General features: G+C 42.7%; 1 protein-coding gene and 1 long non-coding RNA gene across 4 annotated transcripts in view; both read right to left on the bottom strand.

The window, feature by feature from the left end:
* The window catches only part of LOC136020899 (uncharacterized), a 29,785-nt gene extending 24,759 nt beyond the window's left edge, over positions 1 to 5,026 (bottom strand). For all 3 annotated transcript variants that reach the window (XR_010615554.1, XR_010615555.1, XR_010615553.1), the window contains exons 1-2: positions 4,941 to 5,026; positions 4,729 to 4,783 (exon numbers count right to left, since the gene is read on the bottom strand). This is a non-coding gene — a long non-coding RNA (uncharacterized LOC136020899). The remainder of the gene's footprint in view (positions 1 to 4,728; positions 4,784 to 4,940) is intronic.
* Positions 5,027 to 7,729: 2,703 nt separating this feature from the next.
* Positions 7,730 to 26,577, bottom strand: part of TMEM132D (transmembrane protein 132D) — a 241,735-nt gene continuing 222,887 nt past the window's right edge. Inside the window, 4 exon segments of the mRNA XM_065692254.1 lie at positions 7,730 to 9,464; positions 11,975 to 12,166; positions 13,890 to 14,163; positions 15,227 to 15,432. Of these exon segments, the coding sequence (XP_065548326.1) occupies positions 8,292 to 9,464; positions 11,975 to 12,166; positions 13,890 to 14,163; positions 15,227 to 15,432 (1,845 nt within the window). The 3' untranslated portion in view covers positions 7,730 to 8,291.

The following is a 26,577-nucleotide window of genomic DNA, read 5'->3' as shown; positions in this document are numbered from 1 at the left end:
TCCTCTCTTTACATGAAAAATCCTTCACACTAGTACCACCTTCCTGGGACTGGCACTGAGCACTCAGGTAATGAACAGTGCTGTCAATAATACTCTCGTTCAACCTTCGTTTAAACCCTGTCCCTGCACTAACACTGGCTCTATAAGATGCTCCCCACTGTTCTCATCTGGGTGCAGGGGTGCAGTCAGCAACATGGCAACACCTTTCTGCAGAGGTCATAGGAGCACCACACTACCAGCAACCAGGAGCAACACATTCCTACCAGCAGTGACAGCAGAGACCCACTGGGGAATCGGCAGCAAAAGCCATTACAACTGTTACCTTTGCTTGTAAACACTCCCTGTGCCTCTGCTCTCATTTTGTCTGACTATTCCCTGTAGGTCTGGCAGAGAGAAAGCAAACAGTCAGCACCTACCCCTTCCTCCCCCTCCCAGCTCTGCCACCCACAGCATCCTTCCCTCCTGGGTTAGACAGATCCTGCACCCATCAGTGTTGTCCATCAAGCCTCTCCTAACCCAATTGCAATTCACTGACAGCTTTACTTGCAAATTCCCTCTCTGCACAGCTCATGCTAAGAACCTTAATATTCCTGCAGATTCAGAAGGGGATTTCCAACAAGCATTAGGAAAATTAAACTTCTCAAGAGCTGTCTCAATCTGACAAGCTATTTCTAGCTCTTCAAAGTACGGTAAGTGAAAGTATTAAAATGGGGGATGGGGAAGTGGTAGTAAGCAACTGATGAACTACAGCTAGAAACGAGGGCAGCATAAGTCTGTTTCACACATATGTAAGGCACACATATGTATACACACACACAAATACATGAATATGCATTGAGGCTTCCTGCTACCTTATAACAGAAAATTATAATCTCCCACCCTTTGCTTCCACACAAAGCCGAAGCAGCAGATAATGCTAATGGTGGGGCATTCCCAGGCTGTTTACACCTCATGAAGCCTAGAAATGGCAGTTTTTATCGCTGTTCTCTTCCCAACAAAATACACACCATGTCCCAGCTAAGTCCCCTTTGCTCCTTCCTCCCCCCTCTCTTCCCCTTTCTCTTTTCCATCCCCTAGAGAGCTTTCAAGCCTACACCCCAAACAGAGAAGCTGTTTATAGCCCAGGCCACTGCTGGGTGAGAAGCTGAACCAGGTTTTCAAGATGTAAGGGTGTGACTCTGAAGGAGGAGAGGGTGATGCTATGTTTTCAGGAGGAATAAAGCAGCATAATTTAGCTGGTACCAAATTTTTCCGCACCCTGGAACGGCTCTGGCTCCAAAACCTTGACACTTCCCCTGGTTTAAGGCCCGATTTGAGTCATGGTGCTTAGCTTGTCTGTCTGTCTGCTCTCCCTCTCTGCTGCCACTTTGCAGAGATCACCTCCAGTAGCCTCACAAATCATATTAAAATTGGGCTAGAAGAGCATCCTCTTCAATTACAGCCCCTCATCATGGGTGCTTAGGAGTAGGGGACACAGGTCCTGTACTAGACCAGGGGACAAAGCAATTAGAAAAGCTGATTAAAATCCTATTGCTCTTCAGGGGCTGGTGTGATTGTGTAAGCGCTGTGCCGTGCGATGGAAAAAAAACCTTTCTGAGCTCACAGCCTGCCAAAAATGCCACTTCAGCTCTATGAACTGGTCTTGCAAAAGACACATTGAGTGCTGTGTTAAAGCTACAGTCAAGGATATGCAGAGAGCTGGGTACAGAGCTAGATGTGATCAATACTGGGGATTTTTCAGCATTGCAAAATTTTGCATTAAGACATGCAGCCTGATATTATGTAAGGGAGAAACACAAAAGGGACTTATGTGACCTTGGTATCCTGACTGTCGGAGCAGAAGGGAATGCCAAACGCTAAGAGCAATGCTACTGATTAGACCTGAGAGGGAGAACTGGTGAAAGAAAGCAGTACAAAGTTATTAATGGCAGGCAGGAGCACAGTGATTTGGGTTTTGGCTTGCTGACAACAGGATAGCGAATGGGTGCCCCCAGTCAGTGAGATAAAGGATTTGCTGGAGAAACAGGGAGGCTCGAGATGCATCTGTACTGGTGGGAGTATCCCACCAGGAGCAGAGCACAGGGATATAGATTATCCTGGGGGAAGAAGCAACCCAGGAGCATCTGGGGCATCATCAACATTGCCCTCCCCCAAAGAGCACAGCCCCATTGTGCAGCAGTGCAGGCAGGGCATGGTCCTGCAGCCTTTAAGCAAGCAATCCAGAAGGTGCAATAGAGAAAGCAAAGGTTCAAGGATTGTTAGTACAAGAAGAACTAAAGCTCTTGGGGACCTGTATAAAGCCTGCTGTTAAGCTCACACTTGTCTACGGATACCCAGTGAGATACACAACAGCTTGGGCAGCCACAGGCAAAGGTAGGTGGTGATACCTATCAGATCTGCAATGGGACCTCTTGGCACAGCACAGGGTAGAAGAAGGGATCAGAGGAACTTCTGACTTTGATGGCTGCCTGAAAGGAAGTTGCTCTGTGCTTGGCTGCTGAGCATCACCATGCAGGGATGCAGCCGAGGCTCTCAGGACCAGCTCCTCACACTGGCCTCTCTATAAGAAGGCTGAGATACAAACACACAAGAGCAGATAGGGGATAAGCTGCAGTGAAAATCTGCTACTGGACAGCCTTCTGCTGAAGGCAGCTGGCCACATCCAGTGTGTGCTAAGATAAGCACTGCTCATGGAGAATATAGTGCCTTTACTCCCATCCTTCTTTCTCCTCCACTCTGTTCATTTGTATTTATAGAGTTCAATAAAATGTTGAAAATGGGACTCTTAGTCATCTTTGCAGGCTTCTATCATCAAGGCTGAGCAGTAAAGCTCTCTGGATTGTTTTTTAGGTCATTAATACATTAACTTACTGTAATTAGCTCTAATTTAATTATTAGGAATGAAAGTCTGAACATGAATAACCAAATTCCTCATTACACTTAAAAACTGCAGCTTTCTGTTGCTGGAAATATTGGTTTGAGTATTCAAATACCAAATATCAAGCCACTGTCAGCATGCCAGCACAGCATCAATCAGAGTTAGAGAAGCATCTGTGACTGCAGAAGGGGAATGCAACAGGAGGCCTCATTTGCACCCACTGAAACAAGGAACAAGTTAAGTTCTGGAAGACACTGCAAACAACTGTAGTTCAGTACTGAACGTGTGCCTCCAGGCTCCAGGGGCTGTTTTAAGGAGGCAGATGCAGAAACTTGTCGTATGTAATCTACGAGCCACCTTCATAATGTGACAGAATTTCTTAATGAGCATTGGCAGTACATACAAACAGAGCAGCAGTGCTGCTTCTCCAGCCATTAATGTTACATACGTGGGCTGCTTAATTTGCTGCTTCTCACAGAGCTGTCGCAGGAAGCCTGCATAATGAAGGATTTGTTGACAGAGGTCTTCATATCAAATCGGCAAAAAGGTGGAAAATGATCCAGTTTTAGACATACTTGCTTGACTCATGTAACCTTGGCCCTCCTAACACTCCTGATTATGGGCATGATATACCAGGCGTTCTGCTTTTCTCAGGCCCTTATTGCTGCAACTTTTGAACTTCATCTGCTAAAGCTTTCACCAAGAAGCCAAGCAGCATACTCACTAATTTCACAAGAGGCATTATCTGTGCCTGAAGAAGATGATGGCTGTTGGAGATCAAACACACATTCAGAAAGGTGTTTAAATATGTGCCTGTTGCCAGGTGCTCAAGCAGACCATTCTCAGAGTTTTCTAACAGTAAGAAGTGAAACAGAAACAGAACAGAAATCCCATTTCCTCACACTTTGTAAGTGATACCCTGACTTGTTTTAGACCTCTCTTCTACCTGTCCCCAAGAGGCAGCTCATTCTGGGGCCAGACATGGCAGTGAAGAATAGTCAGTCCTACTACTCCTGTGTGGGGAGCTCAGGTTGGCACTAACTCTCCTTCAAGACACAGGCCTCTCCTACTTCAAACAGGTACATTATCATCTGTATTTCTCATAGTATGGGATGGGAGTATCATAGAACTGATTTTATATAGTAGCTGTACTACAGGTAGCATCACTGCAGTACCCTAATGCTGTGCATGGACAGGATATGGTACTACAATAAACACATAGAAATACGTGACAGAGCTCCTGGGCTTTCAAGGACTAAATAAATTTATCTCAGAGGCTTTTTTTTTCATGTTTGAGGCATTTTCTAAACGCATCATTTGACAGCAATAGCTCCTTGCCCGAGTTAATTCCTCGGTGATGCTTACTGGACTTTGCTTGATCAATACATACAGGAGTCCAACCAGCACTCTCTTAAATGACACATGAAAAACTCCTCTAAGTTATAGTACACAAGTCCTTCAGCTCCTGCTAAGGATCTTCCACAATGAAGCAGCCCCACCGACCACAGGGGAATGAAAGCAGAGAGTCTTAGGGAAGCTGAATATATAGAACCAAATCAAAGTATCTCCTGTGTGCTCATTTCATTTACATCTCATTCATTATGGAAACAATGTGTGAAAGTACTTTCTAGAGCTAATGAATGCAGGCTGCACATCGATTTAATACCTATTTCGCTTTTTCAAGTCACTTACCTCCATAGAACTCTAGTTCCAAAGTAATTATTTAGCTACATTGCTCAGACTTTGAATTCACTGGTGTATTAATGCAGCTTGCTCTAAACCACTATATATTTAAGACTGCTGAAGGGGAAGCTCTTAAAATGAAGGAAGACAGGAAAGAACCAGCTTACCTGATTTATAGGACAATTGAGCTTCTACTCCAGATTGTATTCATGCATAACATCTCTAAAACAAAAGAGCCAAATTGCATCAGATACATTTGCTATTGTTAACGTGCCTGTATCAGTCTATCAGTCTAGCTACTCACATGGAAAGAGACTCAAACATGAAAATAAAGAGACAACTGCAAAAAGAAAAAGGAAAAGTAATTAAGAACACTTACAGGAGACTTTTTGCTGCCAGCACGGCTCTTTATCAGGCTGAAGAGATTGCTCATGAGAACCACAGCTGCAAACTGTTACACATAAGCACCATCTAACCACCATCACTGCTTTTATAACGGGGAACAGAAGTTAGCCTGCCTCATTTGCCAATGGGATTCTTCCCTGAAACACAACCTTTTCCTTCTTGAGATGCCCCAGAAGCTCTCACATAAGTATGGACCCTGTACTGTAAGAAAAGTGAATATATGCAAACACCCCCTATCAACAGATGATAGGTAGATACATACATACAAAAATCTCTATAGGAAGTTGATTTATTCTGCTATTAGCAGATTGATTAAAAGTGTTTGCTGGCATACAGATGGCCACAATCCACTCTGGCTTCTCCTTGAGTAGAGCTCAAGATCCTATTCAGTGACTGATACATTAAAGGGTATGGGGGGAGTGATGCCTCTTCCTAGTTTTGTCAGAGATTGCCTATGATACATCGAGCAAATCACTTAACCTTTGTGTTCTCTGTGTCAATGAGGAATCTGCCCTGCTCAGAGCACTCTGAGATCTATGGACAAAGAGCACTGTAAATACTATGTATTATTTATAGTATTGCCCTATGGATAATAGCAAGCTACAGCTGCTAGAGACAGCAGGGACCTCTGAGCAAGCAAAAAGGCATAAATCTGAATGTCAGTATCCTTAGCATTGTAGCTGGCGGCTGTTTTGTCCTAGGAGAAAATTTTGGTGGTTTGTGCTACCAGATAAACTTGCTGTTAGTTCCTCATGTTCCCCAGAGGCAGCTAACACAGAAACCTGGATTTACCATAGCAGCTCATTGGTAAAGCAATTCTGACAGCCTGCTCCCAGCGTAGTTTGTACCTGCTCTTTCCAAAGGAGAAAGATTGGCCATGCAGTGATGCTTCTGCAAGACAACCTTGCACGCACGCACGCATCAGACTGCCAGCTGAGATTTGGCCACTTCTACCCTGACCTCCACATTGCTTAGGGGAAGTCTCTGTGGACACAATGTAGTGATGTGTAAAAAGCACCCAAAATAGCTCCTGAATTGGAGGGAAGTGGGCTGGAATACTGCTGAACCTGCTGTGAGGCTGCAGTGCTTTGCTACAGCACTAAGGCTGCTTCCCTCACCTGAGAGCTCATCCAGAGCTAGAGTGGGCCCTGCACTGTGCTGTCCTCACTGCTGCACTTTGTCCTTGAGCTTGCATAGCACTGAGTAATCCAGGACTTGGCGAGAGGTGCTGAAAGAAAGCAAAGACCATCTGACGTGCAAGTATTGATCTCCAAACTTTTGGGCACATTTGCCCTATTTGTACCAACTGACTCTATTAAATTTGTCATCAAAGGCATTTAGCCAAATGTGGATCTTCCCAATAGCAGCAAACCCAGAAACTCACATATTAGGCTTTCAGGCTACAAATATGCATGTGGATTTATTTGCAAAGTTTCAAATCTTGGAATGGTGACTTGGTGCAAATACATTTGTAGCACAACATGTTGTTCAAGTTATACCTTCTCCCCCCAACACTGCACAATGTAAAACATTGTGACTAGATTGTGCCATGAACCTTAATTCACCGATTCATCAAAGGACAAGTCTCCATACTGCTGCCAGTCTCTTTCAGGGCAAATGTTCTGACAGTGAAAATAAAGAGATGTTCAGAATAGGAAAAAAAAAAAATGAAGCCACTAAAATGCAAATTTTATTCACAGTTGGCATGTTTATAAATATATATATATTACATTCTTACAATCTACAGTACATTCTATATATAGAGGGATTCAATCTAAGTGTTTGTGGGAGGGTGGGTGTGTATTAAACTGAGCAAACTAGATTGAATGACAGGAGACTTAATAATAAAAGGAGGGCAAGGGCTCACTCTGGAAAATAAAGGGAAACTTCATTTTAGTTAGCGCTTTGGCACTCTGACACTGGTCACTGGAGACTGCTTTTGGACCTCACAAAAATGTCATGGTTTTAGGGCTGGAGGGCACATCGGATTCAAAGAGTAATCACTGAAATCCCACCATATGTACATCCTTATCAGAGGAACGCAAAAGATAATCATCACCTCTGGGAGAAACAAATGTTATCTACCAAGTTTAGCTGTTCAGGCTTCAGTGCTGAATGTGCAGCTCTCCTCTGTGACCTTCGAGTGCCCTCTAAATGTGCTGAGCAGGGGTCTAAAGAAGCATGAACAGAGGGCACAGAACAACCTGACCTCTCCCAGGGAAGGGGGTGGACAAGGAGGCAACTGCTGTTGGTGTCCGAGTTCAGCACAAGCTACACTCACCCAAGATAGTGGCCAACTTTGGTAAATGGCAGCATGGAAAGCAAGTACCAGCATGGTACTAAGATGTCTGTGCTTGGCAAGAGCACATCATGGAGAAGCGAGTGTGTGTGGAAGGGAAGGAGGAAACCACGTGCTTCCAAAGTTGACTGATGCTAGTAAGTGCCCTCAGGATAACAGATGGGGAGCGCTCCAGGGAAATGGCTGGGAATACAAATTTGAAATAGGACAACCAAATAAAGTGAGCTTCTAAAAATAGCTTGTTCTCTCAAACTTTCCAAAACAGACCTTCCTTTATATGAGTGATATTCTGAGTACAGATAACATCTTCTATTTTACAAATTAAGAAATACTGAAAATTGGCTGGCAAAGTTTATTACCTTGGCATCTACTTAAAAAGAGAGTTTCAGTTTTAACTGTATATGTGTATCCATTCTCAGTGCTTGGGAGGCAAACATGCTGGTTTGTAAACAGCCCAGTTACTCCTTTTCCCCCTCCAGATTCTTTGGAAACTCCTGACTTTTCAGCTCTGGGAGCTGCTCTGCTCACACTGTTGGTTTTTTTGTCAGCTTTAAATTCATGTTCATGGATGGCCATTCTCTGCATGTGGCTTGACTGATACGCTCTCTTTGTGGATCTATTTATTCTGAGACCAATTTTTTGCTTTTAACCAAAGCTTGCAATATTGAACAGCAGACCTGTGTGAACTGGAGTTTGTTATATTTATTGATTTACTGGGAAAGCTCAGAGAATGAGACCATATTATTTTGCTAAGGTTTTGTTTTTTCATGTTACCATGCATGAAAAACCCTCACACATCTCTCACTTCCATCTCTGAGCACAGAGAAGGCTTGCATTTTAAGAGCTGTCCAAGATCTCTGCTCTCCCAGTTGCTTTTGGGTGGCTTCTTGGGGCTCCATTGAGTTATTATCCACCAGCTGATTTGTGTAATCAATACAACATTTTGCCCCACTACCCAAAATTAAAGGCAGAAGGTGAGTGAAAAACAAACAAACAAACCAAACAAAAAGAGTCTTTTGTGTCTCACTACACATTTTCATGTAATCTCTCCATATAGTTTTTTAGTTCTTTGCACTCCCCCAGGTCCATATCCTGGCAGACCCATTTAATGTCATCCTCACTGCTCATCAAGACTGAGTTGACAGTTGGACACCCATCATCAGAGGAGATGGTGGTAAAGGTGGTGAATTTAACCCGTTTCCTCTTAGAGGTAGGAGAAGTAGTTGGTTCACTTTTCTGTTCTTTCCCTTCAGTGAATGTGGACTCAGTAGACCTAAAAGACTGTCCATTAATATTTTTGGTGGCATTTGTGTTGAGGAGATATTTGCTCTCTTCGTAGTCCACTCCTCTGTCAATGGCTGTGATACGTTCATCTTGTTGGGATGAGAAATTTATGTGGTTCTCCAGAAGCTCTGTCCTGTTGCTCAGCCCAACCCAGTCATGAGAGTGGCTCATGCCTTCTTGCTCTTCAAAGGGAACTTGTTTGTTTCTGTACTTCAAAGCAAAAGTGACACAATTGATAAGGAAAACCAGAATTGCCAGGCAAAAGACTCCCAGGAGAGCATACATCCCTATCTCCAGGTCACTGAGACCCCTAGGTGTCTGGACTAGGTCATTCTCTTCCAAGTCTCCATTGCTTCTTGGCAAATCCACCTGTGCGGGGAAGCTCGTGAAGTCTATTGGGATGTTCTGCAGATGGCTGTCATCATCCAGGAGGCTTTCTCTGTCTTCTTTTTTACTTAGAATAGACCTTTGAGTGGTGGTTCCTTTGCCTTGCTCATGGCCCATTGAGGAGCTGTAATACTGGCCATCTCGCTCCTGAGAAGTAGTTTTCTGACGCCGGTCACTGGCATGATTTTCTAGGTGGACACCAGCACCTTTGTGTTTACTGTCACTGATGTTAGGGTTGGCATCACTCTGCCCAAACTTGACTTTAATGCTACCACTTCCAACAGCTAGGATGCTCTTTCTTTTGGATTTCTGGCATGATTCACTGATCACCATCTCTACCTTCACCAGTGTCCCCTGGCCTTCTGTCTCGGCAGCAATCACAGGCCAGTTGAATTTGGGGTCATGGTGAACGGAGACCACCTTCTCATCCAGAGATGTAGCTGACAAGGAGAAGTCTTTGGAGTCATAAATATCCAGGGGCATGACAGATCCATCACTGAACTGGATCCAGCAGCTGATGGCTGCTTCCTATAATATATAAAACAAATACATGCATACCCAGAATAAACATCGAGAGAAATATGTTCTGTCCTGGTCTATTCCCTCCTCCTCTCAAGATCCATATACCACTTATAACCAGAAAAGAAATAAAAAGGGAGAGCAGTAAAATTAATATCTTGCCAAGATGTGAAGAAAAATGCTAGCTTAAAACACTCATTGATAATAAGATTTGTTTCCCCAAAGGTGCTTAAAGGAGCTGTATCCCCTGGGCTCTGAAGAATCTACTTCAGCACCATAATAAATTGCATGTCAGAAAGCATTACCAGTGACTGAGATCATTTACTATTGTATATTCAAATGAAAAAAAAAAAAAACCACCATTATTTCTAAACTGCTTAAAATACAAAGTCTCCTCTTATTACACACAACACATGTTAAAAAATACCTAATATAGCAAGTAGGTCCATGCATGGCTCCATACCTGCAGTCCTTGATTTTTGTCTTTCAAATTAAATAAGCCTTTTGTACAAGCAGAGGAAACCAATCTTTAGGAAATAGCCAGGGTAATTTTCACGCTTGTTAGCAATTAAAAGCAATACAATAATGAGGTTTAATCTCGTGTCACAGCAATGCAGGCTGTGTATTTCAGAGTGCGTGGAGGCTTACTGAGTCTAAGTGGGTCAGACCTGAGTACTAATTGACTATTGCACGTGTGTAATGGTGCAGCATTCCTGGGAACCTTGACTTTTGGTTGCTAACTTGAAACATTTTAAGGTATTCTTACATCTCAGAAAACAAGTGCTCATCCATTTCTGAAAATCAGGTCCCATAAGGATTCTCAAATGACCATCGAAATGGCTATTCAAAATTGGCATATATACAGAGAACAAATATATAGTATTGTCTTTTAAATTGTTTCTAGCACAGAGTCATTCACCTGTTCAGATCATGGAGAAAAAGCCTCCAGTCTTTTGGGATTGTATCGTGCATAATCTATTGGCCTGATTCTGAAATCCTTACAGCTACAAAGCTCCCCATGCTTCAATGGGAGATTTGCTTCTGTCTCTATTTCAGGACAGAGCCCTAAGACTTTGCTGACACTGTTATAAATCCCAGCTTTGTGTTTATTAATCTTTGGATGTTTCTTGAAGGCAGCAGAGAATTTGTGTCATCAACTTTCATCCTCCCACTGTGTTGCTTAAACCTGCATAATCATTTAATAATTTTGCTTTGCTTTGGTTATACGGATTGTGCTTGGAAAATCATTTACTAAGCAATGGAATTAATCAGATGCCTTTCAAAATTAAGTCGGTCCCTGAAGGGTGTAAGGCGGACATCTTCCTTGCTGGTGTAATTCTGATCCAGTGTTGTTCTGAGTGTACCCCTGCATCCAGAGAGGGATTCATCTACACTCCATTTCTGGGAACTGAAATGTCAGTGCTGGGCAGCTTACTGGGACTAGGTGCCATCAACCCCAGCTTCTGGGCTGACTTCAAGGTATTTCGTTTAACTGCCCCATGTCAGCAATGGATTAGCTCACTCATCTTATTTCTAGCTGCCTGGCATTGATTTTTTAACTCCCTGGAAGACTATGGGAGCCTGATTTTTATCACCCTATAAAGACAGCAGCTCTGCATTATTTCTCACCCTGCTTCCCAAGGATAAGACCCTATGATGAATTAAAGCATCTCAACAGTTGGCCAGATTTCAAATGTGCATGTCATGATCATTTACCTTTAAAGCTCAGAACATGTTTAAGTGTTAAGAGCCCAGTGCATCCTTGATGTACATCCCAGACTGATGGATCTGGGTTGGAAAAAAAGTTAAAATATCAAATGTAGACAGAAGCACAAAGACAAATATCAAGCAGGGACTGATGGGGACATTTCAAAGTCCAAAAGCCCTTGGTGACTGTTGGCTCCCTAGTACAGGAACTAAGAATAACATGGGGAAAAAAATTAGTTTATGAAATCACGAATCAGGAAATGAGTCAATGATGCTGACTTGTATTCTAGTAACGGGTTGGAATGAAAGGGATATTCCCCAACTTCTTAAAACGCTCACAAAAAGTAACTAATGGAGTCTGCCATAAGGCATTACACTTCCTCACTTAAAGATGGACTTAAAGGATTGATTTGGACACCTGTGGTGGGAGGCTGAACTTGTCAACCTAGCTGCCTGTATGTCGTGTGATCTAGCAGATGCTGGATGGGACAGAAAGGGGGTGTGTCTAAGGAGACTGCTGTTGCTTAATTATGACACATCATTGAGTTTCATACGTTATTTATAGGATGCAGCCATGACAGATGAGGGATGCCTGTTTGTTGACTGGGGTTGTTTAGACATAGTGCCATTTTTCTGAGATCTTTGTTTTTCTGTAAGGGCACCTGGCGGCCTTAAATAAAAAGTGCCCATAAGGAAAATGTTTATTAGCACAGTATTAATAAAAATCTGCTCGATTCCATCAGCTTGTAATGTCAGATATATTGAATCAGAGCAGCGTCCTCCCACAATACAAAACATGTGGGCAATAGTACCTGCTTCGGAGACTGGAGCAGCTCTTGTGCTACTGCAGTAGCAAAGATGGCCTTATTGCTTCCTGGACTGAGCTGCAGAGAAAGTGACAATCCAGTCACCAGCTGCACTCCCAGGTCAGTTATTGTCACCTTCTCATCCAGAACTGTCACTGTCTTCTCAGCCAAGATAGCATCTGAAAGGGGGGACAGTATCTGAAAAGAAGAATCAAAGTTAGCAACAGCCATTTTACATAGCAGCAAGCAAACCAGCTATACAGAACTGCTGTAATACACATAACTGGCATTTATGTTCATGGGCAGAATTACTCTTAGCAGACAGACATTATTAAAATATTATTAAAAAATGACTAGTCACATTTTGTAACTCTTCTGCAATAATAGGGTGCTTATAACAGCTTTTACCAGCTTAATTTTAATCAGCTATTCCATTTGCCTCTGCAATATGCTAACCACATCTGCTTCAGATGTATTAACTTTTGTAAATGTAATCTTTATATGAAATGCAATTATTTTATAAGTGATTGTAGGTTTAGGTAGCATATATATAATGCAATCTACAGATTTAGATAAAATCCATTGAATAAATGACATTTATTTCTATCCTATAGAAATAAAGGCTAATCTATTGCTACAATAACCACTCATGGTACTGTAATCAAAATTGACAGAGAAAACTTGTTTTGGTTAAAAAAAAAGTGCAGGGAGGTCAGTGCACTGATACCTGACATCCAAAGATGCTCATTAGGAAGCAAGTTGAATTTAATGATCCATACAGGGTACCATGCATATTTGAAGCAGTTTACAAGAAGCATTCTTTGAACGTAACTTGCTTTCAGTTTTTTTCCCTCAGATTTTTCTCTCCACAGCTTTATGTGCATCTGCTGGAGCACTGAAGGCCCAGAGCTTTAGAAAGTCATTCAGAAAATCTTAATAAATTTTGCAGAAAGTTAAAATTCTCGAATCCCATTTCTCCAGCCCTGACAACCTCCGTTATTGACAGTGCGGTGGTTGTTTTCTGGTTTGACAGTCGGAGATGACGAGCATGTCTGGAGAGTTAGATTTTTTACCCTGTTCCAGTGCTTGTTAACATGTTTTCTAATTTGTAACCTCTCTCTTATTTTTAACTAATCTCTCTTATTTTTTCCTTCTCTTCGGGTACTCCCTTTTCTAGGCTACTATTTCTTTCCACAGCATGTGAAAAGCTGCCAATGAGATGATGCATAGGTGAGTTACTATGATGCATAGTAACTCACTTTGGGTGCTACTTCAGACATAACACCTCTATGTTACTCCAGAGTGAGTTACTCCAGAGTGGGGACACTAAGTTACAGCCACATATACAGTGGTACTTACAGGCCATAGTCTTAGCCACATTGGCTGAACCTGATGAAGCTAAATCTGCACCCCTGGAGAACATAACGTAGTTGTCACTCTCAGTCAGTGTTATGAACATCATTCTAGAAGTGCCAATGATTATTATTGCTTTGTGCATATTCTGAAATATGCCCCAACATTTACATTCTGTAACACATGCCTTGAGCTTGCCAGATGTGCAGGGATTTGATCCAAGGGGACTTACATTCCAGTCTCAGATCCTCAACCAGCACTAGTTAATTTTTATTTTATCTTTGCTCTGTCAATGTAGGCTTTGAGAAGACTGAGCTATTTCACCAGCTGCACTGTGATAGCCCATATATACTAGCTCCAGGTTCAGAAACACCCTTAGACAAAATGAACCAGAACTTCAATCTACATTACTTTGGGGCACAAGATAAAAGAAAACCATCTCTTTGTGTCCCAGTCCTTGCTGCAATTCTGCTCCATCCTGTTGCTAATGCAAGAAGCTGCTGTACACCTCAGCTCCCAAGGTGGTGGGTTAACGGAGGAAAAGGGGTAAGTAATTAATTTTCCCTACCTGAATCGTTGTCATTCCAAGCTCCTGCCCAATCAAAACCTGTCCGTCCTGCAGCTTAGCGATTCTTGGCTCCTCCACCTGCATGAAGTCACTCACCAGGTCAGTAATGTCAATCTGCCAGTCAGAACCCAGTAAGTAGTTCAGCTGGCCACCAGGGTCTGAGGCTTCAGCTACAAACTGTGTGAGGACTCGCACCATTGCATGTTGGTACTGAAGAGCACAGCCTCTTCCCTTGCGTTCATCCTCTTCTTCATCATCGCTATCCCTGGCTGGTCTGGTAGGACACCACAAATGAAAAAGTAATTTAAACTGGTGCTAGGAGTTGCTTCAACAAGGGGCCTTTGCCCTCTTCAGTTGCTCTGCTGAAGCTGCTTCCTTCAGTGCATTTCTGAAGTCAGCCAGGTTCCCCCACTTTAATCCTATTTTCCTTGTTCATAACTGAGACCTCCAGGCTGCCTAGTTCTCCAAAACAGCTGCTGAAATCACCAACTGGCCTGCTAACTTTGGTACCATACTGTCCTCTCCAAATATCTCTCAGTATTTTCCATGTTAAGTCCTTACTTTCAGGACCTTCCCACTTTTTTTCTTTCTGGATCTCTTCATAAACATCTTTGTGTTGCCATGGGAATCTCCTCTTCCTGTGTGCCATTCAGGTTGAAATCATGTCTCCATCAAGATCCCTGTCTCTTTGCTGTGATATTAACAGAACCCTGGTAATAAATGATGTCTTCATAGCTAGGTGGGAATACCTACTTTATCAATTTGTTCTTAATAACACTGACAACAGACATAAACAATCTAGATCTGCCTACATCCATCCTCTGCCTTGTCATTCACAAGCCACTGACCTGTGGGCATGAACAGAATCTTTAAAGCTCTAGTTACCAGTGTCCTGACTCTGAGACACTGATCAGTGCCACTGGACCTTACAGTCATATGAAACAAGTATGTACTAGTTGTGATCATTGACAATGAATAAATTAACAGGCAGGACCTGTGAACCAGGCTGCAGAACAACCAGCCTTGCCAGAGCTGGTCCTTGTTGATGTCTTCCTGCTGCCTGACGGCCAATCCTGCCTAACTTGACCAATTGGCTCTTCCCATCCTAATCACTAGCACTACACAAGGAAATTGATTTCCAATGTAGAATCATGCAACCTGCATCTTCATTTCCCTCATAAGTCCACTGCAGCAGCCTATTGAATAAATGTCTGCTTGACCTTCAAATTTACACTGGAATTGCATTAATGCCAAATAAGCATGTTCAGATACACTGGCCCTGACAGGACTTTTGGCATGTGCGCATCCCAGAATGAACATCCTTGAATGAAACCTACCTCTTATTAGAGATGATGGGGACTCTCCACCCCTTGATCTGATTTAGTTCTGTGTCAGAGACCTCTATCTGCAGCGGGAGACGAGGAACCCAGACTGTCATTTCTAAAGGGGCACTCAGATGCTGGTAAGTGAAATTAACTATGACATTCACTTTGCCCTTCATTTCCTTCCCATTGACAAAGACATAGTCACATCTGTCAGAAACCTGAAGAAAGGAGAAAGAATAAGAAATTAGTGAGTCTCTTCACAAATTATAAAGTACACCACATGCTGGGAAAGTGAGTGGGAGAAAGAGAAAGGATACAGGTTTAAAGTAGTTCCAAGTTCAGAGGACATCTAGGAAAAACAAAAAAGGTGACTGGCATGACCCCTTAACAACCTGTATAATCTGGCATAATTTTAAAAGGCAGGCTTTTTCTGCTATAAACATTTTCTAGTTTAAGTTAAGATAAACGAACAGCTTCACTCTGTTCTTAATTACCACTCTAACACTAGGATAGTCCTCTCCCCATCGCTCAGTCAGACTCTACTATCCTCCTCCTCCTCTACTTTGTGTGCAGCCCAAAGAATACCACATACCCATGGGGAGGAACAGGTAACTGCCTGTATACAAAACCAAGTAGGGAACAGACTTTTGTAGTCAACCCCAAATTGGGACAAAAGGTTCTTCAGGAGTCCCATTACATGTGCCAGGGCATGGGCTGGTCACATCAACCAAAAACCAGTCACAGGGAAGAACTCACCGATGCCCAGTGGTGTTCACTGGTGCCAAACACCACCTCAGCTGCAAGCCTGACACAAGTCTTACACAATGTTCTGCTCAAGCTGGTCCTGATGTCATTTTATTTATTGCCTGCAGTTTTGGACATCAATATTGCCAAGAGTTACTAAATCTCACTCAAGCAATTTAGCAGTTATTGCAAGGATCTAGGTGAGCTGACAGGACCTGTTCATTACAGCTGGTTAAAATATATGAGTAAATGTACATGTCTAATAATTTATTAACTACCACTTTACCGTGCTCATGATCTGAAGGAATGATCTATTAAAACTCTGAACTCTTTTCACAATCCATTACCATCCAGACCTTCTATTCCATTCTGTAAATGTATTTAATATTTCTAACTCCAGAATGCAGTCTCATCCCCATCAGAATTTAATGCCATTTTCTCCTTTTCTGTTTGAATGCTAAATGAATTTAAATCATATTTAAATATCACCAGCTTTCGTAGGGTAATTGGCATTCCTAATATTATTATCTTTAAACAACAACAACAACCCCCCTTACAGACAGATCCACGGCAAATCCATTTCCATCCTTGCTTGTCTGAGCACAGGTTATGTTCCAAAAAAGGTTATCATGACTCTTGCAATGTCTCTCTTGCAAGTAATGGCTGTTCTAAGGTCAATATCTTATAGTAGCCATTGGTTCCAGCAGGAAGGTAAGGAATTTATTCACAGGCAGAATTACGGTTTTGGGGGTTTTCTCATGTTTAGCATGTTTTACATTAGCTCTTAACAGCTCCTGTGAGGATCCAATCTCATTGTGCTGCACAGAAATAAAACCTAGTTGCTGTCAAAAAAGCCTCAGAGCATGGGGCTGTGCAATGCAGGGAAAGGAGCTCACAGCAGGCAGCTGAGGACAGACAAATCCTGCTCCAGCTGGGGCCTATGGCATAGCTGTAACATCCACTTCATCATAGTGTTCATCCAAACTGGCTTGAGCTGAGGAAGAAGAGACTCTGCAAAACTCCAGGAGAAGCTTCATAAGCATAAGGCATAAGCACATTTCCCTTCTGGGAGCAGCATGTCTGGGCAGCAGCAAGAGAGCAGACGTTATTCGTGCATCCTTGCAAAAGGCACACTAATTTAAGTGTAGTCTTTTCAGGGTGAGAACTACATCGTACTTCCTACCTGCAAGGTCTAACAATCTGTCTGATGGGCAGGAAGTCAGACCTTCAGCCAGTACCTGGTATATTTTCTCCTTCTCCCGCCCCATGGGGTACCTTGGTAAGTGGAAATAGTCTATTCCTTGCTGGCACTGCATTTATCCCTGTTGCCTTTTTGTATTTTAAGTGCTCTCCTCAGACCAGACAACTCTCCAATGTGCTAATAACCCCTGTCTACTGCTTCCTACCTCTCCTGTTTCACTGGGATGCCAGTGAGAATTAAAACTGGGCAGAGCCCCAAAGTGCTGATTCCCATCTGAGAGGCAACAGATCAAACCTGGAGGCAAAGTGGCCCTGAGGAAAACATTCTGCCTGGGAGCTAATTGCCCTGAGGTCCTTCACCTGTCTCTGTGCTCTGCAAGCTGCACCATACCTACAAGTGAATGGCCCAAAGACAGGGATTAACTTTAGTGGTGCATGGGGCCAGGTAATAGCTTTCAGTGTGACTTCCTCATCACCTCTGCTTCCAGCTAGCAACACCTCATATTCTTGAGTATTAGCTAGTTAACACATCAGGCAATTAAATGTCTCCACGGGTGATCAACCTAGGACTGAAACCATCCCCTAGTGATTTCAGGTAACAGGTAAACTGTCTTGCAGTATGAAAACCATAGCTGGGGGATGTTTCCAAACACTGCAGAGAAGAGGGCTGAGCCCTGGGAGCCCTCTCCCAAGCAGACCCCTTCAGCCTCCCCTGCATGTCTCTGCTCTGCACTGAGCAGTGGCTTTTAAAGCATCCATAGGTAGCACAGGGGGGATTTGGCTGTTGTTTTTATTAGACTGTGCATGTGTGAAGAGCAGCACTGCTTTTTCCAACAGGGACTGGAAAAAGGCTGAGGCTCTCCCATGTAACAGAGGTAATTGCTGTATTATGCTAGCAAGAGATGGGAATCAGACTCTCAGATTTTAAATTCATTAAAGCTCAAGCAATAGCAAGAGAAAGAAAAATTGGCAGGCAAACAGATCTCGGTTCCAATTTTATCAGGGTATACTACAGAAAAAGAGAGTTAAAAAAAGAATCTATCCCTGAAAACCTACTATATGAATTATTCAATAAATACCATGACCTTGTGCTTTCAGGATTATGATTTATAAAACAAACTGATGGTCAGGAAAAGAATGACTACACTTGGGATACCCATTTCTGCTGTTTTCCTTTCTGTAAGTGGAGACGGCAACAACTATGAGCTCATTCGGTTCCCAGCCAGCCCTTCACTCTTTGAATGAATAAGCATCACTGTTCACTGCAGTTTGCATGCAGTCCTAACAGAGTAACAGCAAAACATGGTGCAGAGTACAGTACATTCTCGTAAATCAGGCCAGGACATTCAGAAACAGGTCATCAATAGAAAGGCAGATTAGCCATGTCCGTGTTACTACAGACACATCCGAACAATCCATCTTCCAGCACAAGAGAAAGACTAAAATGTAGAGAAAGAAGAAAAAATGAGTTTCTCCATCTCCGTTGAGTTTTCTAAGCTGTTTGTTGAAAATGAGTGAATATTTAGTGCAATGAATTTGGTGGGACTCAGCTGAGCCTCTGCAGGACAGATATGCATGTGAGCACAGACCATCCATCACAGCTCAGCAGCTGGCAACCTCTGGGCAGACCTCAGGGCTGACACAGGTGAAGAAGAGTGATGGGTTCATCCTCCCACACCTTCTCCATGTTAATGCTAATGGAGGCAGCACAGAGAAGCTTCTGCTGCCACTGCCTTTTCTGAGCCCATGTCTCCTTTTCAGCCTGTGATGGATTTCAATTCCTTGCTATGTCAAGCAGCTCCTTTTCTTTGGTGTTAATTCTCATAAACAGCCTTTAAGTACCAGTCCTCCTCTCTGCTCTCCAGTTCTTGCTTTCCACGACTCACCACACACAACAGCAATGGCTGTGGTTCAACTTTATTAAACGCACGAATGGAGCCACTGCACATACCCTTGGATGCGTGTGCAAGCCAAAGAGAGGGCCTGCACTAAATCAACAACAGCTCCCCGACAGTGAGCTATTAAGGGAATTATGGGGTTGCAAAAGCTTGGTCTCCACAGTGACAGATTTCAGAAAACTATGAAACACATCATAAAATGCAAGAGGAGAACTACAAAGGGCTGGAGCAAGGTGGGCAAGTTGTGACGAAAAACAATTTGTTTTCTTTCCAAAATCCAGCAATCCCACCTGTATCTCCTTTTCTTTTCCTCCTGCCTTTGAGTATTGGTATCTCAGGGATGGCAACTCAGTTTTCAGTGAAGGTGACAAGGGTTCAAGAACGAAAGAGTAGACTTTCCTTTACTGCTAATGTAGTGCTGGGATACACCTCTCTGTGTTGTGACCACTATAATTCAAGGGCGTTATAATGCCATTAAGCCCTTCTGGTGCTGTGCTCCCTTGCTGAAGCCTTTCTGGGCTTTCTGTCACTGGAGCTTTTCACACAACCATGCTGAGCTGACTGCCATTAATTAAGGGAAGCTGTACTTAGTGCTCACAAGATTCTCCAGAAATCCTCTCAATACAGGGGACTTTTATCTCTTGAGGGAACTGGGATTTGAATGGCTTTTTTTGGGCATGAACTTGGTAGGTTATAGAAACGCTTTGGGTTTCATTTGGCTCCTGCAGCTCCACCTCTTTTTCGATGAATGACTCAGACAGCTTTTTCTGAGTCACATACACATATCTCATCTCCCTGCACCAGGGCAGCAGAGGGCAGAGGCCCATTCCTTGCTGCCAGCACAGCACAGAATTAGGAATTAGATTTCTAAGTGCACCATGTCTGTACCAAACACATGGCTTCTGGCAAGCTGGGTGTCGAGTTCAATCATCACTGCTACAGAACGTGCAAAGTGGAGTATTTCAAATGAGCTCAGCATTGTATTTAATTCAAAACCTTAGTCCTGTTGTCAGAAGGAGGAATAGAGTTAAGTCACTGCTTCCTCCTTCCACAAAATCCTCGCTGTAAATTCCTTCAGCAACTTTCGACGTGGAGTACCCCAAAACTGAGCCCAAAACTCAGCTGATTGCCCTGCAACTGTGAAAATGATGCAGCTGTGTCACTTTAACACAGGATTGTTTCCTTGGCAAATCCTGACCAGAAAAGAAGGGGGGCATTGCTGGTCCAAGGCATATTTTTATAATATAAAACCTTTTTTAATAATAAAATACTTCTTTATAATAACACTTTTTAATGTTTACTTTTAAAGCCTGTTTGTGTTATTTGAAAAGAAGTCAGCTCTGTCCTTTAAGGCATCCCACATTCTGTACGTTCTTCAGGTGTGATCACAAGCAAGAGAAATTAGTTTTTATTGATTTCTCTTATTTTATTTCACTGTTTGCTAGACTATCTGTGGAACAAAACACTAAATGCTTTGAAGTGTTGTATCAGCAGGACTTCAGCCAGCCTAGGAAAAAAATGGAAAGAAGCAATAAAGCCCCTCATAAATCACACACAATCCATATCCCACTGACCTCCTGGCATCCAGTTCTCCGGTGAACATTATTCCCATCCCTTTCCTAAAAGGATTTTACTGTCTTTCCCATTACCCTTTTGCAGAGGCTGTATATAGTAGATACGAATCTGTGTGGCTGACTATTCCTTTGGTCCCATAAACCCATGTTAGCTCTGGGCTGAATAGAATCCAAAGATCTAATGGGAGGGAGGGTACATCATAACTCCCAGAAGAGGTACCCAGCATTTCACTGTTAGCTCTCAGAAATAGCTTTAATAGTCTTTTCACACCAAATTATCATCATTAAATTCCCACAGGATAATGATAAAACCCTCACAGGAAACTGCTTTTCTGCTACAGTAATTCTGTAGAACTCTTACAAAGTCACAGCTAATAAGTCTTTGAAAATAAGATGCACCTAGAGCAGTTCTGGTTTAGGCATTTCAAGTGTGGCCTATTAGGAAAGTGTCTGACATTTCCATGTAAAATCTGTATTTCAGAAACACTCACTCTGGGACTCTGGTCCCTTGTGCATGTTCTGTAAGTGATCCTTCCCTCACACAAGCATTCTTCTTTTATAATATATGCTTCAAACAAAGCCCTGCCACCTTGGCAAGCTCATGGGATCTCCTCTGATTTAGCACTGCACGCATTTTCTTCGGTCTACCAGCATAAATGGCGATATTTAGTAACGTAAGTTATGTTAATGAGCCCTGCCTAAATCACTGCTGTCAGAAGAAGAATGGGGGAGTCTCTTATAACCATTAAAATTGAATGAGGATGGAAATAAATAAGCAAAACCAGCTCATTTGAGCTATAAAAGACTCCAGAACACAAGCTGTGTACCAGGGTACAAAAGGATGAGGCCATTATTAGTTCTATAAGTCACTTACAAATTACTCTGGGGAGGTGGAGTCACCTTTAATCACCTGCTCTTAACCCACAGTGCTGGAGTGAGATTCGTTACTGTGATTACTGAATCCAGCCTGAAATGATGCAAAGCAGAGATAAATTACTATAACAAAGAAGCAACGCAGGGGGTAGATCAGCCCTAAGTCCACTGTATGTCCCCAAAAGTGACCTCAGGTTCTGTGAGGACCCTGAGTTTGAGAAATCTCTGTCCTCAGACCTGATGGCAGCAGCAGAGCTGCTAACTACCCTTGATGCTTCTGGAATTAGGAAAAACCACTGAACAGCTGCTCTTGAGGAATAATTAAAGCACCTCCTGTGTTGCAGAGAAAAAGAAGATTTTTATTTTTTTCCACAGAAAGAAACAGTAAATGGATATTGCATAAAGTTTAGGGATGCTCTTCCCGTTCCTCAGTCAGTGACTTGTATGCTCAGTAGGGTAAACATCTCAAGCCAGGTTGCTCCACAGCTGCTGTAAGGAGAATGACTTGTCTTGAACCCTAACGACTGGATTCCAGACAGACTTTAATCTAGCATCACCTTGACAGCTTTCCCCATGTGGGGGGAATGTACACTGCATAAAGTCTTCTTCATTTTAAATATTTTGAATTTTGACTGTAAGTATTAAAGTATCTGCCAAAATAGTTGCTAAATGATGAGCTGCGTTCACAAGGCTTTATACCTCATCATCCCTTTATACTGAGTCTCCGCTCTGTGCAGAAAGGTCGTGCCTCCTTTAGAGGTGACAAGTGACACACCTGAACTCTACAGAGTCAGGAAAACCAGAGGGTGCTCTCAGATTTGAAAGTCCTCACCTTCAAAGCGTCCACACTTCCCTGCAGTGTTTTCCCTAATGCAGCATGACACCAAAAAATGTTGTGATCCACATCTGTACCTGCTTTTTGACGCAGAGACAAACATCTCCCTTAGTTTCTAAAGGTCTTAAGAGCTTATCTCCTCTTAGGCATCTCCATAGCATCATCATGGAAACACAGACTCTCCTATGGGACAGGCAGTAGATGAGGAGGATGAATGCTTCATTTCATGAGGGCTTTCAAGACACCTACATTTGGTTTCATTTCTGGGTCACGAAATGAGTTTTCATTTCACTTTCAAATGATTAAAATTATGTAAAGATACCATAACATCAAGAAAAAATGTTATTTTAAAATGAAAAATCAAAACATTTCATTTTGGAAATGTCAAAACAAGATGTTTCTTTGACACAACAGGAACCTGCTAGCATCCTTTTCTTCCCTTTTCTGTCAGAGATTAAATTCCTGGGAAATCAGCATAATTTCATGAAGCTGTTTTATAGAGCTACAAATCTGACTGAATATATTGTGCCAAATTTTCCCCAATAAGCCATAATCAACCGGGGCCACAAATCAAAACAAAACCTTCACAATGAAACTCTGCTCAATTAAAATCCAATCATATGAAATCTGTAGTACCTTTAGTGCAATGAATAGTGCTATTCTCATCTGCAGAAAGGAAAGGCATAGAACAGGCTTTCTCAAAGCGTGGGATTAATTCCCAACTCCATCACACACTTACTAGATGACTGTGTGTAATGTATTGAGATCCATATTCTCAAGGATATTGAAGTGTTATCTCTCACTAAACTCAAGGGGAGTTTGGTGGTTAAATCTCTTTAAGAATCTGGGCTTTAATCTCCCTTTGATGTATTTGTAAAATGAGGATACTATCCCCTTGTTTTACAGGGATTTTGCAAAGCTTAATCTAAAGGAAACAAGAGCGAGCTCAGGTGCTAGGGTTACACAAGTACATCTTTCTCTTGCTTGGAATTTGTCTGTCCTTCACTTTTTTCACCTGCACCAGCACTCCATCACAGCCACACCAAGGGCACAATACAGCTCTGTGGGACGTGGTGTTAAGGGTGAAGTTGTGTCCCTGGCAAGCAGGCAATGCAAAGAGAAATCAAATGGCTCCATTCACCCCTGCAGTTCTCCCCTCCTTTTGCTGCTATGGCCATCCCTCATTTGCTGTTGGCTAGGCTGCAATTCCTGCTTTCCAGCTGGAAAAGGAAGGTGGTGACTTCCTGTCCACCTGCTGCTCTTTATGTTCAGCAAGCGGTGCTCCTGCCAGCACAGGATAAGCAAAAGAATGAGAGATGGCTTCGGTGTCTGTGCCTCTAAGTCAGTGGGACATGGGAATGTCAGCACTGTCATGCAGGAGAACTTTAGATAGGCAAGTACTGTCTGACAACTAGCCAGAAAGCTGCTGGACTCAACCCACCACCTCATGCTTTAGATTTTAGAAGCCACAATTGTTTGTAATGAATGTGTCAACACTTCCTTGCCGATGGTAATTAAGCTACATCTCCCTGTTTCTCTCTTGATCAGAAAACCACATGCACTCTATAACACTCACTGTACCACTCACTGCAGGCATCCAAGCAAAGAGGGAGAACAATGATGAACACATCCAGTACCCCAAGCTTTTTATTACTAAACTAAGAATGGCATTTCTCCCCTCCTTCCAGGAAAGCTTAAAGAGGAGTAACAACAGTAGAACAACTCTGCCTCACACTCAGGAAAAGAAAGGAGACACACAGGCTGCTTGTTTGTGGGTAATAAATACCTGACTTTCAAGTGAAGCCGACCAGATCAATAATGTGACAAATCAGACAGACTAAACACTGTAACCACACTGCAAAGGGGATGGTCAGTCTTCCTTATTTGTCAGAACCAGTCAGTGAAGCAATGCTGGAGAGAGAAAGGTAATTGAGAGCACACAGCTTGAAACAGCCTGTTCCAAGGGCTGCTAGTACTGTATGCCAAACCCGCACCTTTGGGAGCAGCTGGGACGAAACCAGACAGAGCTGTGTGCACCATGAATCTGACAGAACACATAGGAAGGCAAGATACTTTATGGAATTCCTGTATTCTCCCAGGGCAGCTGAAGGACCTCAGGAGATGCTGAATCTCCCCAAATGAAAAAAGGACTGGCAAAGGAATGCTGGCAGTCCCACCGTGAAGCAGTCCCACCGTTCCCCAGCATTCCCAGCATGCTGGAACACTCCAGAATCAAAACACGGATGTCAGACCTAGACTGTGAAACCGAAGAACCAGCAGCATTAACCTGCAGTCAGTAACTTTGAATTTGTCTATAATTACCATGACAGTAAAACCAGGTGTGCAAAGCATCTAATTGTCATATCTAGGATACTTTATACTCCCCTTGTCTACAGGAAACTAGAATCCCTGCCAAATCCTTTCTGTTCCACAAGCAATCCCACCTGCAATTCAGCTGAAGTCATAAAATCTCATTCACAAATGGCCAAAAATGTTTATATTGGCTACTATAATACTGATTTTATACTGCTTTGTCCTATATTAAGCAATAAATCTATATTTGGATGAATTTACCAGGTATGTGTTTTATTCCTTCATATGCTGATCACAGAAGGTACGTGTGTAATTCTCTCTGGCATCCACCAGGTTATTTCTCAGTGAGGTATGGTTTCAGCAAGGTGGAGATCACTCCCTTTTGATAATCACCAAATCCAGCATACTGTAGCAACACTCTATAGTCAGAGACGAGCCCCCTTGTACCTAGTGATGTTCCTTCCTTACAGCTCTTGCAACATCTAACCAAGGCAGGGAATCAGACTTCTATTTATTGTTTGAGATAGAGAGCTGAATCACACAGAGGTCAGAACACATGCCTAAGTTTTCCCAGTACATGTGTGACCCAGCCCAGATATGATTCCCAAAATCCTGGGCTTTCCTATCACAGTGCCCTGTTACTCCAAACCAGGGCAGACTGCTGTAGTAGTGAGGAGTTCCCCTGACCACACTACCTGTGGGAGCTCCACACTTTTGCTATTGGCACACACACAGCTGCCACCCTCTTGGCATCTTCCTGTGGCTCAGCAGCTGTGGTACCTTTTATCTTTTGGGGTGATACCCTTGCAGGATCATCACGAGCAGATGTAAGGACTGGACCATCTGAATCTCTGCAATATTTACTTAACACAGTATTTCCATTGGCTATGTTGAATTTTCTTTCTTGGCACTGCCATCACACACATTACAATTATGTTAAAAAGCCTGTCTTTCTAAAGCACTCCTGGTTTTCTCTTCATTACCCTGAAACACATTTCCAGCCATTTCTCATCTATCCTTACCAAGTCACATTTGATATATTGTACAAGTGCAAAGGAGAGCTCTCCTTCACCAGCAAATTCAAATGACTATTACGTATACGCTGCTTTCGAGCATGTAGGTGGGATAGAAGTGAAGTATGCACGATGTGCTGAGTAGTGTCACCGCAGCTCCTTCACATGCCCTGCTGCACAGTGTAAGATCCCGGGGCTGGGCAAGCTCTGTGCTTCAGCTCCCCTGGTTCAGACTGGGCTCCTAACTCAGGAGGTCTGCAGCTCAATTCCCAAATCTGAGCACTAAAGGCCATTGAAAGTCACTTATCACCTACAAACATTCATATCTTATTCTGAGATTTGTATCTGTTACTCAGAATTGAGAACACAGCATGATCTAACACTGACTCAAATATATTTTCTGTTAGAAAAAATAAGATCCTCTTTTACACGGTTTTCATAATTTTATGAAAAACTACTAAAAAACTATAAAATGAATAAAATATAGAAGTTCTTTTCGATCAACTGAAGCAAAATGGAACTACCACCCTTATTGTGGTTTCAAGCATGACTGCTGTGAAACTTGCTGCTAGTTTGGTCCAGCAAAGAGAAGAGACATAAAGAAGCCAGCTTAAAATACATTTTCTTTAAGGCTATAAGAGAAATGTAAATCTTTATAGACCATTTCTGACTTCTAAACTAGTTAGAAAAAGGCACTGGGCTGATACATTCTCTGCCTCCTTGGATTCACTCATCTTTCATCTCCATCACTGCACTGCAGGCTGAAAGCACTGCTTTTTTTTTTCTTTTTGACAACATTCTCATTTTTCCAGTTTCCAAGAAATCTCTAGACAGGGATTGTCAGTTCTAATTACGCAGCTCGTGGTGCAGCAACAGGTGGTTACTGAAGGCTCAGAAATGACACTTTGACATT

Source organism: Lathamus discolor, chromosome 12 (assembly GCF_037157495.1).
Source record: "Lathamus discolor isolate bLatDis1 chromosome 12, bLatDis1.hap1, whole genome shotgun sequence".
In the NCBI taxonomy this organism is placed as follows: domain Eukaryota; kingdom Metazoa; phylum Chordata; class Aves; order Psittaciformes; family Psittacidae; genus Lathamus; species Lathamus discolor.
Note: the sequence above shows the minus strand (reverse complement) of the source record. Positions and strands in the feature narration are given on the sequence as shown.